The 12,380-nt window shown below is 49.5% G+C and overlaps 1 protein-coding gene and 1 long non-coding RNA gene across 9 annotated transcripts in view; one reads left to right on the forward strand and one right to left on the reverse strand.

Moving 5' to 3' along the window:
- LOC108537555 (uncharacterized) overlaps window positions 1-12,380 on the reverse strand; it is a 37,920-nt gene that overhangs the window by 17,312 nt on the left and 8,228 nt on the right. The gene's annotated exons all lie outside the window — the stretch shown is intronic.
- ANKDD1A (ankyrin repeat and death domain containing 1A) overlaps window positions 1-12,380 on the forward strand; it is a 44,826-nt gene that overhangs the window by 13,671 nt on the left and 18,775 nt on the right. For 6 of the 8 annotated variants that reach the window (XM_017885133.1, XM_017885129.1, XM_017885130.1 and 3 more), the window contains 5 exons: window positions 1,620-1,724; window positions 2,455-2,553; window positions 7,983-8,081; window positions 8,628-8,726; window positions 11,286-11,384. In XM_017885133.1, the coding sequence (XP_017740622.1) occupies window positions 1,620-1,724; window positions 2,455-2,553; window positions 7,983-8,081; window positions 8,628-8,726; window positions 11,286-11,384 (501 nt within the window). The remainder of the gene's footprint in view (window positions 1-1,619; window positions 1,725-2,454; window positions 2,554-7,982; window positions 8,082-8,627; window positions 8,727-11,285; window positions 11,385-12,380) is intronic. The other 2 variants (XM_017885131.1, XM_017885132.1) reach the window with 2 other exon arrangements.

Consider the following 12,380-nt stretch of genomic DNA (forward strand, 5'->3'; position numbering starts at 1 on the left):
CTGGGACTACAGGCGTCCGCCACCTCGCCCGGCTAGTTTTTTTGTATTTTTTAGTAGAGACAGGGTTTCACCGTGTTAGCCAGGATGGTCTCGATCTCCTGACCTCGTGATCCGCCCGTCTCGGCCTCCCAAAGTGCTGGGATTACAGGCTTGAGCCACCGCGCCCAGCCCAATAGTTACAGTTTTACTAAGCTATAGACTATAATAAGATTTCAGCAGTTTTTCCATTAATATTCTACAATACTTTAGTCATTTTGTCTTCTTAGTCTCTTCGAATCTTGTGATGATTTCTTAGTTTTTCCTTGTTTTCCATGACCTTAACCCTTTTGGAGAGTAGTAGTCAAGTATTTTGTGGAATGCCCTTCAATTTGGGTTTGTCTCACGTTTTTCTTATGAAAATCATCAGTCCAGGGCTATGGAATTTGGGAAGAACACAAGAGGGAAGTGCCCTTCTCATCCCTTCATATCCAGGGGTCCATGATACCAACATGAAATACACACACTGGGCCGGGCATGGTGGCTCACGCCTGTAATCCCAGCACTTTGGGAGGCCGAGGTGGGCGGATTGCCTGAGTTCAGGAGTTCGAAACCAGCCTAGGCAACATGGCGAAACCCCATATCTACTAAAAATACAAAAAATTAGCCGGACGTGCTGGAGGGTGCCTGTAATCCCAGCTCCTCAGGAGGCTGAGGCAGGAGAATTGCTTGAACCCAGGAGGCAGTGAGCCAAGATTGTGCCACTGCACTCTAACCTGGGAGACAGGGCGAGACTCTGACTCAAAAAAAAAAAAAAAAAAAAAAGAAAGAAATACACACATTGCAAGTTTATACTCACTGAGATTTGACCACTGTCAAGATGTAAAACACTGTTCTACTGATTTTTATGACTCACTGATGGTTGCAAACAGGACTTCAAATAATCTGACCTTAATGCAAGGCAGAAGTAGAAGCCCTGGGGCATAAACATAGTATTTGCAAGCCTCCCTCCTTTTGCTTCTAGGCCCCAGAGACCTTCTTCCTGTCCACCCTCAACCCAGGCCACTTCCCTCTACTCCCTGCAGACCACATCTGCTCTTAATCTGCCCTAGAAAGTGAGGAGGTCACTTCCTAGTGACATACACTAGTCACTTGGTCACCTGCATCTTCAATAGCAGCTGTATCAAGGAAGGCAGATGCCTAGAACCTTCTTAATTATTCTGGAGGCTACTAGTGCTATACGACCTCATCATACATGTTTGAATTAATTTTTAGTTGATAAAATACTTTTCCTGTAGGTCCAGTCCTCTCAACCACCCACTGAGGTGGTCAGGGATTATGATGCTAGTTTGTCCTATGTGAAAATGGAGGCTCAGAGAGGTGGAGGTAACTGGCCCAAGACTCTGGAGCTGAGGGGTGCTGGAGCTGGGATTTGAACTTTGGCATCCTTACTCCTGCCAACCCCTCTGAGGCTGAGTGGGCAGCAGAGTGGATTATCCCTGGGGTCCATTCATCATTTACAGTGTTGTGTCCATGGGGAGGCTGTGTTCTGGCTCCCAAACACTTGCTGTTTGGGAGACTGGCAGCATGTGAAAAGGGCCTCCCTTCGCAGACTGCAGGGACCTTCCTGCACTTGTTTCCAGGATGGCCTGACCTTACTGCACTGCGCAGCCCAAAAAGGCCACGTGCCTGTGCTGGCGTTCATAATGGAGGACCTGGAGGATGTGGCCCTGGACCACGTAGACAAGGTGAGAGTGCCTCAGGGCTACTCATCATTCCCATTGGGCGGGGGGCTCCTGGGGCCACTCTTGCCCACTGAGCTTACCACATTCCTTGGGTGCATCCTTTGATCTGTGGGCATATTACACCTGGCCTGGGGAGCCGCTGGTTGGGAAGAGGTGTTGGGGCACAAACGAGCAAAATGCAAGCAGAACACAGTCAGTTGCCACAGAGAGGCCCTGATCAAGGACTAGGTAGGTTAGAAAAGCAAGCCATTGCTTCTGCTTCCTGGAGGAGGTGGCATTTGGTAAATAAACTGGATTTGTGGGTAAGATTGGAAATCAGGGGTTGGAAGGGGCACCAAATGGAAGCGCGAGGCTTGTGGGAGCTTTAGGGACAGGAAAGGGCTCTAGTGTGAGTTCTGAGGGACTGGAATCTTAAGAGGGAAGTTCCGATGGGTGGTTGGAAGTCCCTCTGGAGATCTCAACTCCCATCCTCAAGAATCTATTTATTCATTAGGCAGCAAGGAGCCACCTAAGGACTTCAGCCAGGGAGGGACCCCAGCAAGTGGCTCTTGTTGGGAAGTTGGGTCTGGGCTTTCCAGGCAAGGTGGGGGGAGGCAAGGGGAGAGGACAGTGTCTGGGGCAGGAGAGGCCACTGCAAAGCCAGAGTGGTTGGGGAACAGAGGCCAGGTGGGCAGAGGCAGGTATGCCCAATGACAGAGTGAGGAAGGCTCACACCACTTCTCCTCCTGGCCAGCTGGGGAGGACGGCGTTTCACAGGGCAGCTGAGCACGGGCAGCTGGATGCTCTGGATTTCCTCGTGGGCTCTGGCTGTGACCACAGTGTCAAAGACAAGGTACTGTGTCCGTGAGGCTCTGGGATCCTGACCAGGGTGCAAAACTTGCCAGCTTCCAGGCTCTGGGTCCTCACCTGTGTCCACGTCTGACTCCCATTGTGCTGGAGGGCCATGTGGCCCAAAGACGAGAGCGTATTTAGTGTCCATCCAGCAGGCCCTTCACTAGCATGCGTTATGGGCCAGCCCTATGCGACAGGTTGGTGGCAGAAAGATGCCCAAGACACCGTTTCTTACTCAAGGAACTCAGTGCCACAGTCATAGTAAGGATTTCTGATCTGACGTGGCTGGCCAGGGTGGCAGATCTGGGTGGTTGGTAGTGCTGCCTGGAGTGCATTCAGTAGGGCTGTAATCTACTGGGGTTGTCTGCTGTTGGCAGACGTGGGAAAGTGTTAGGGGGTGGTAGCCACACAACTGCTCTGCTATGGTTATGGCAGGAATAGGATGGGAGCATAGAGGAGGGAGCATATCATTCAGGGCTTATGAGCAGGATTTCACCAATCTGAGAAGGGGCAAGTGATGGGGACCGGAGGGTCTACCCTATAAATGACTCTTATCATTGGACCCTTGCGAATAATTAGGGAAAACATGTTACAGCAAATTCTTTTTTTTTTTTTTTTTTGAGACGGAGTCTCACTCTGTCACCCAGGCTAGAGTGCAGTGGTGAATCTCGGCTCACTGCAACTTCCGCCTCCCGGGTTCACGCCATTCTCCTACCTCAACCTCCCTAGTAGCTGGGACTATAGGCGTCCGCCACCATGTCCAGCTAATTTTTTTGTATTTTCAGTAGAGATGGGGTTTCACCGTGTTGGCCAGGATGGTCTTGATCTCCTGACCTCATGACCCGCCCACCTTGGCCTCCCAAAGTGCTGGGATTACAGGCGTGAGCCACCACGCCCGGCCTGTTACAGCAAACTCTAAATGATGCCTCCAACAAAGAGATGAACTCCATTATTAATCTTCTGGTTAATGTGCTTGGCCAGGATAGAGGGAGTTCTGTGTATACCGAAGTGATAGCGAGCTCACACACAAATCTGCTGCCGGGTCTTGTAACTGGAAGGCATCTGAATTCAGCCTTCTCGTTTTACAGCTGTGGAAACTGACGCCCAGAGAGGGAGATGCCTTAGCCAAGGTCACACAGCGAGACACAGGTAGAGCTGGATTTGGAAGCAGCATCCTAATGCATAAAGCTGTGCTCCTCCCCTTACCAGGCTGCCTCCAGGGTTGGACCCCCTTGGGTTCTGCACTGAGTCCATCCACACTCATCCTTTTGGGCTGAGCAGGTGGTTGAGCAAGACACTGGGCCAGGAACTGGGCATACAGAGAATGGGGAGGGCAGCACCTGCCAGGACTGGCTAACCCAAGAGGCAAAATGATCACACCTCAGGGCCCCAGGAGAGCATGAGCATCAAGAACAGAGAAAGAGAAAATACAGCTTTGATGAACTTCTCCAGAATCTTGCAATCAGAAATTCTGCAAAGAAGCTTTTAAAATTGCATACCCCTGTTAAGTTTTGTGTTTTCAGAATAGGAGTGTTTTCATTTTCAGTTTCATCTTGGGAGAGGGCATGGTAAGTTTTTCTTTTTTTTCTTTTTTTTTTTGAGAGGGAGTCTCGCTCTGTCGCCCAGGCTGGAGTGCAGTGGCGCGATCTCGGCTCACTGCAAGCTCCGCCTCCCGGGTTCAGGCCATTCTCCTGCCTCCGCCTCCCGTGTAGCTGGGACTACAGGTGCCCGCCACCGCGCCCGGCTAATTTTTTGTATTTTTAGTAGAGACGGGGTTTCACCGTGGTCTCGATCTCCTGACCTTGTGATCCGCCCGCCTCAGCCTCCCAAAGTGCTGGGATTACAGGCGTGAGCCACCGCGCCCGGCCATGGTAAGTTTTTCAATGCCTGCTAAGGGGATAGACCTCTTAGAGTCAATGACAACACAGGTCACTCCACATGTGCTCTAGAATGCTAGGGAGGCTTTGAGAGCCCAGAGAGAGCGACTGACTCCACTTGGAAGGGTGAGGTGTTGCTGTCAAGGCCTCACAGAGGCGGAGATGCTGGACGTCCCCACGTGGAGGGGAGAGGACCCCGGGCCCACGCCAAGGCTGCCTTCTGCCCAGCTCTCCTGCCTCTGAGGCCCCTGCCCTGCCCAGGGAAGTGTGAGCACCTGTCAGCCATCCATGTGTGCCACCTGCAGCTTCAAATGCCAGAACATGGATATAACCCAGAAGGAAGAAGAAAGCCCCACCATTGCCTCTACACCCTGTTAACTGGGGGCATATGTTGGCCTTTCATGGTTCACCTACTTCCTGCATGTCTCTGAACACAGAGATTTCACACTATGACTGCATTTCCCACTGCTTGTCCTGGCTTGCAGCAGCCAGCCGACAGGCTACAGGCTGTAGAGAAGCTGGCAAGGAGAGAAAAACAAAGCTGTTGAGGGTTTTTTTTTTTTTTTTTTTGAGACGGAGTCTTGCTCTGTCACCCAGGCTGGAGTGCGGTGGCTGGATCTCAGCTCACTGCAAGCTCCGCCTCCCGGGTTCACGCCATTCTCCTGCCTCAGCCTCCCGAGTAGCTGGGACTACAGGCGCCCGCCACCTCGCCCGGCTAGTTTTTTGTATTTTTAGTAGGGACGGGGTTTCACCGTGTTAGCCAGGATGGTCTCGATCTCCTGACCTCGTGATCCGCCCGTCTCGGCCTCCCAAAGTGCTGGGATTACAGGCTTGAGCCACCGCGCCCGGCTTGTTGAGGGCTTTTAAAATTACTTTAAAATTTATTATTTTAGCTGAATTTTTTTTTTTTTTTTTTTTTTTTTTGAGACAATATCTTACTCTGTTGCCCAGGCTGGAGTGTAGTGGCATAATCATAGCTCATTGCAGCCTCAACTTCCCAGGCTCAAGCAATCCTCCTGCCTCAGTCTCTCCAGTATCTGGGACTACAGGCACGCACCACCACATCTGGCTAATTTTTGTATTTTTTATAGAGATGGAGTCTCACTATATTGCCCAGACTGGAATTCCTGGGCTCAAGCTCTCTGCCCACCTCAGCCTCCCAAAGTGCTGGGATTACAGGTGTGAGGCACCATGCCCGGCAGCGAGATCCCTTCAAAGGACAACCCCAAGCAGGCAGACCTCAGCAGGGGCCACTTCTAATACAAAGTACGTTGCACCCTCTGCCCTGCCCAGTGCAGCTGCTTCTCTTGGCTATGTCACTGTCACCTTTAGACTTTCCAACTGCAAAGCAACTACCAGTCCTCTGGCCTTCAAGTTCCAGGGACACATGTCAGGCTCTCCACATGATCCCCTGAAGACCCTCTTATATCATTGACTCATTGAACAAACATCTACTGAGTGTTGGCCATGTGCCCCAGGCCCTATTCTAAGCACGTAAGGAAACTTCAGAAAACAAAATAGATGCCCCTGTGGTGCTTATGTTCCAGCAACAAGGGTCAGACACATGGAACCAATCCAAATGCCCATCAGTGATAGACTGGATAAAGAACATGTGGCACATGTACACCATGGAATACTATGCAGCCATAAAAAGGAATGAGATCATGTCCTTTGCAGGGACATGGATGAAGCTGGAAACCATCATTCTCAGCAAACTATCACAGGAGCAGGAAACCAAACACTGCATGTTCTCACTCATATTCATTACAACGCAACGAGGAATACTCACCTCCCACATCATTAACATAAAACCTTCCTTCACATGGGAAAACATACTAATATTTATACATATCTCCCCTATTATTATTCTATCCCTCAACCGCAGTATTATTATAGGCTTCACCCCTTGTAAATATAGTTTAACTAAAACATTAGATTGTGAATCTAAACATAGAAGCCCACCACTTCTTATTTACCGAGAAAGCTTGCAAGGACTGCTAACCCATGCCCCGTACTTAATAAAACGGCTATCTCAACTTTTAAAGGATAACAGTTATCCATTGGTCTTAGGAACCAAAAATATTGGTGCAACTCCAAATAAAAGTAATAATAATGCACACCTCCATCGTTATATTAGCCTTGACTTCCCTAATCTTCCCAGTTATTATAACCCTTATTAAACCCAGTAAAAACCATTTATATCCTAATTATGTAAAAACGACTATAATATTTACCTTTATTATTAGTCTCCTTCCTATAGCCCTATATATCCTCCTAGACCAAGACACAATTATCTCAAACTGACATTGAATGACTATTCAATCACTAGAACTAGCACTGAGCTTCAAACTAGACTATTTTTCCATAATATTTATTCCAATTGCACTATTTATTACCTGGTGCATTACAGAATTTTCATTATGATACATAAGCTCAGACCCAAACATCGACCAATTCTTCAAGTATCTCCTCATTTTCCTCATCACTATATTAATTTTAATTACCGCCAACAACCTCTTCCAACTTTCATTGGATGAGAAGGTGTGGGAATTATATCCTTTCTACTAATTAGCTGATGACATGCTCGAACAGACGCCAACACAGCAGCCGCTCAAGCAATCTTGTATAACCGTATTGGTGATATCGGCTTCGTTCTAGCCATAACATGATTTCTCCTTCATTACAACTCATGAGACTTTCAACAAATATTCATCCTAGACTCTGGCCCAAATCTTCTACCACTAGTGGTAGCTACCATAAGTGGGGGCTGAACGATGAGAACCACATGGACACAGGGAGGGGGACAACGCACACCGGGGCCTGGTTTGTGGGGGCGAGGGGAGGAAGAGCATCAGGATACATAGCTAATGCATGCGGTGCTTAATATCGAGGTGACGGGTTGACAGGTGCAGCAAACCACCATGGCACACATTTACCTATGTAACAAATCTGCACATTCTGCACATGTATCCCAGAACTTAAAGTAAAATAATAAAGAAAAAAGAGTCAGACGATAAACACTAAGCACACAGCCACTGACAGAGTGTGTTGGCAAAGCAATCTGTGCAGTGGGGAGAGGAAAAGCAGGGCAGGAAAATAGGCTGAGGACGACAGAGGTGGGGTTTGCAGTTTCAGAGTGTGGCCCGCGCAGGCCTCGCTACTCAATGAGAAACTAACGTCTCACGCAGAGACTTGAGGGAGGCAGGTGACTGAACCAAGCAGCTGCCTGGAACAGCCTGAGCTCAGGGGAGAGTTGCTGGGGCCTTGAGCAGTGAGAGGAGATGGATTTGGGGGACCCGAGGAGGGACTGGCTTCAGATGGGCACGTGGAAAGTAGAATTGGTTTTGTTTAATTTTTAAGCAGTGTGCCTGCCTTGAAGTATAAGGAAAGAAAGACCAGGGCTTGGCCCTGCAATCTGCCCCTGGTTGTAGTTTTTGGCACAGTTGTCAGGAGCAGGGTGGCACTGACCCAGTGTGCATGGCTGCAGCTCATCACAGGTCTGTGATTCTGGGGCTCTGGTCTGCTGGCATCTCAGGAGCCCTTTTTCCTGTAGGAGGGGAACACAGCCCTTCATCTGGCTGCTGGTCGGGGCCATATGGCTGTGGTGCAGCGACTTGTGGACATTGGGCTGGACCTGGAGGAGCAGAATGCGGTGAGTCACCACCTGGAGGATGGTGAGATGCATGACGCTTGCTGTCTGCCTTCGAGGAACCCCCACCAATCCATGGTGCAGTCTAAAGCCAGGAGGCTGAGGGCATGATCTCAAACTGAAAGCCCGCCAGGGAAAGACAAGCAGCAGCACTGAACTCCAGGCTTAATGGTAGCACTTGGCATGATGGATCACCAAATAAGTGAGGCACAGAGTGTGTGTTCAAAGAAGGGAGACGTCGCCATGGACAGGATGGTGAGGGAGGGCTTGCTGGAGTAGGAGGAAACAGACAGAGGGGGAGGGGCAGAACGTGAGCAGAGATATGGAGCCAGGAGTGACTATACCATGTGTGTGCTCCACAAAGTGAGGACTTCAGGGGTGGGGCTCATGGGATCACAAACAAGAAAGCTCATTTTTCCCAGGGGCAGGGCAGTGCAGAGCTCAAGGGTCCCTGGGGCCAAGGCACATGGGGCGTCCTCTCACGGTGGGATTGGGGGTCACTTGGGTGGGCCTCCCCACCATCCTCATTGCTCTCCTTGTGTGTTGCAGGAAGGTCTGACTGCCCTGCATGCGGCTGCTGGAGGGACCCACCCTGACTGTGTGCGGCTCCTCCTCAGGGCTGGGAGCACCGTGAATGCCCTCACCCAGGTAGCCAGGCCCTCCCAAGACTGCGGTCTGCTCTTGTCTGCTGAGCCATAGCCGTGTCGGCAGTAATGGCCACAATGATTCCTGAACCCTGAATGAATAGAGGCTTCGAGGCAGCAGGCCAGGTTCTGATCTTGGGTTCTCCACTGCTGAGCCCTGTGACCCGGAGCAAGTTACTTAACCTCTCTGAGCCTTGTTTCCCAATTATAAAGTGGGATGACATTTACTTTTTTACATTATTGTGAGGATTAAATATCTAACACAGTGCCCAGGACATAATAGCGCCCAACACCTCAACACCTGTTAGTGTTTTTTGGTTTTTCTTTTGAGATGGGTCTTACTCTGTCACCCAGGCTGGAGTGCAATGGTGCGATCGTGGCTCACTGCAACCTCCGCCTCCTGGGTTCAAGCAGTTTTCCTGCCTCAGCCTCCCAAGTAGCTGGGACTACAGGTGTGTACCACCACGCCCGGCTAATTTTTGTATTTTTTTGGTAGAGACGGAGTTTCACCATGTTGGCCAGGCTGGTCTTGAACTCCTGACCTCAAGTGATCCACCCACCTCAGCCTTCCAAAGTGCTGGGATTATAGGCGGGAGCCATTGTACCTGGCCCTGTTAGTGTCTTCTGTTTGTTGAGCTCTTGATAGTTCACAAAGCCCCTTCATAACTGTTACCTCAGAAAAATTCCACCCATTTTGCAGATGAGAAAACTGGAGCTTTGAGGGCACTTTTGCAGGGTCACAAGCTAGTACGAGGCAAAGTTGAGTCTCAAAAGCCTGTTCCCCTGACTCCAGAGCTCCCACCCACTGACGAAGCTTTCCCCTGACAGAGCTGGGGCTTGGGGTGTGGCCCTGGATGAACCTCTTCTCTTTCTCCCCATTGTACTCATCAATTCTGCCAGTAGAAATTCTCCTCTATGACCTGGAAAGCGGGGTTGTGACCTTTCTTTAGGTAGTGAGTTGGTGTTTTGCTTTGCTTTTATTTTGTATCAGTGACAAATAACCTTTTGTCTGGTTGAATGGCTTCAGGTTCTGGAATTCTTGCTTTGTTCTAAATGTCAATAGTATAGCAAAATATTAATAATAAATAATACAACATAAATAATAGTAAAAATACACAGGCAGTTCAAAAACAGATAATTAAAATGTTATGCTAAAAAATATTTATTTCCCCACTGCTTAATTTGAGTGGCTTTGAAAAAAAAAAAGGCTGGGCAAGGTGACTGATGCTTGTAACGCAGCACTCTGGGAGGCCAAAGCTGGAAGATTGCTTGAGCCTGGGAGTTTGAGGCTGCAGTGAGCTATGATTGCACCACTGTACTCCAACCTGGGCGACAGAGTGAGACCCTGTCTCAAGAAAAAAAAAAAAAAAAGAGAGAGAGACTGGGAAGGTTGCACCCAGCTGGGTAGCCATTGGGTGGGGGGCTGGAGCTGCTCATCATGCCAGGACTCGGGCTTCAGCCTCAGCTTGTGGTTTCTGGCAGAGGCCACATTCCATTTCAACACTCCCACCCCTCCCAGAATGTCATGCTGTAGGGTCTCAGAGGAGGTGCCAAGCCCATGGTGACTGCATTTCCCATTGGGAGATGGACTGAATGCCACACACCCCAGGTACTCACTCAGTTGGGACTTTAGCAAGGTGGCTAGCTAGTCCTGGTTTGCCCCATACTGTCCTGATTTTAAAGTGGAAAGTCCCACATCTCAAGAACTCCTCAATCCTGGGCAAACTGAGACAGTGGGTCACCCTAGTGGGGCCTGTCTGGTGTGTGCCTTGTGCAAGGTAATCATTGGGCTGGGCTGGGCTCTGACTGAAAGAGAGCACTTTGAGGCCCACCGAGACCAAGCCTCCATTCTGGCCCTGCCAGGATCCTGTTTGGATGCGCCAAGACCAGCTTGTGTTGGGCAGTGCATGCTGGGTGGAATTTGCTCTGTGTTGGCAAATCTTACTTGTCTTCCTCTTTAAAAACCACCTCCTGGCCAGGCATGGTGGCTCACGCCTATAATCCCAGCACTTTGGGAGGCCGAGACCGGTGAATCACAAGATCAGGAGTTCAAGACCAGCCTGGCTAACATGGTGAAACCCCGTCTTCACTAAAAATACAAAAATTAGCTGGGCATGGTGGCGGGTGCCTGTAATCCCAGCTACTCAGGAGGCTGAGGCAGAAGAATCGCTTGAACCCGGGAAGCAGAGGTTGCAGTGAGCCGAGATTGTGCCACTGTATTCCAGCCTGGGTGACAGAGTGAGACTCTGTCTCAGGAAAAAAAAAGAAAACCACCTCCTTAGAGTCAATCGACTGCATGTCTTTACCAGCCATAGACTTGGGCAGGCTTTGGTCTACATTCTTGCATTTGTGATAGAAGGTGAGGAAAAGACTGAGACCATAGTGAGTTCCTTTTACTGGTCACCAGGCCTGGGAAAGTCATTGATTTTTCCAGCCTCAGTTTAATGGGGATAATACTCCCAGTGGTGTTGTGACACTCAGATGGAAAAATGAATCTAAGAGCTTTGCAAACCTCAGTAGGAGGGGTCCTTGTGATATTGCATTGATGCCTGTTTCCTTCCAGAAAAACCTGAGCTGCCTTCACTATGCAGCTCTCAGTGGCTCGGAGGATGTGTCTCGGGTCCTCATCCACGCAGGAGGCTGCACCAACGTGGCTGATCATGTAAGCGTGGGTGCGAGGGTTGAAGGGGGTCTCCATTGCAAAGCCTTCCATGAGCACACTGATGAAGCACAAGGAGAAACGGGAACATCGGACCCTTGGGGTTGGGGTGCAGACCAGGAGTAGGGGAGCCGGCAGCACTTAGGAGAGTGAAATACTGTTGTAGCTGTAACAGGATTAGAAACCAAGCTTGCAATTCCTCTGAACTGAACTATCAGCTCCTGTTCTCTGCTCATTTATGCATTGGGGCTTTTTTTTTTTTTTTTTTTTTTTTTAACGGAGTCTTGCTCTGTTGCCCTGGCTGGAGTGCAGTGGTGCAATCTCGGTTCATTGCAGCCTCTGCCTCCCAGGTTCAAGCAATTCTCCTGCCTCAGCCTCCTGAATAGCAGCTGGAACTAGAGGCACACACCACCATGCCTGGCTAATTTTTTTTGTATTTTTGGTAGAAAAATACATGGGGTTTCACCATGTTGGCCAGGCTGGTCATGAACTCCTGACTCAAGTGATTCGCCTGCCTCAGCCTCCCAAAGTGCTGGGATTACAGGCATGAGTCACTGTGCCAAACCTAGGCATTGGGTTTTACTATTAATCTTTTATGTTGCCTATCTGTCCACTTACTTGTTAATCTTTTTCCTGTTATACATTTGGTCCACACACAGGAACCATATAATCTGTTGGTTAAAACACAGACTTTGGGAGTGCAGTGCTTCACACCTGTAATCCCAGCACTATGGGAGGCTGAGGCTAGAGTATTGCTTGAGCTCAGGACTTCAAGACCAGCCTGGGTAATCTAGGGAGATCCCATCTCTACAAAATTTTTTTTGAAAAACTGGCTGGTCGTGGTGGTGTACACATGTAGTCCTAGCTACTCGGGAGGCTGAGGCAAGAGGACTGCTTGAGCCCAGGAGGTTGAGGCCACAGTGGGCCATGATCACACCACTGCACTCCAGCCTGGGGAACAGAGTGAGATTCTGTCTTAAAAAAAAAAAAAAAAAAAAA

The sequence above is a fragment of the Rhinopithecus bieti genome, unplaced genomic scaffold (assembly GCF_001698545.2).
Source record: "Rhinopithecus bieti isolate Rb0 unplaced genomic scaffold, ASM169854v2 scaffold_13262, whole genome shotgun sequence".
Lineage (NCBI taxonomy): Eukaryota > Metazoa > Chordata > Mammalia > Primates > Cercopithecidae > Rhinopithecus > Rhinopithecus bieti.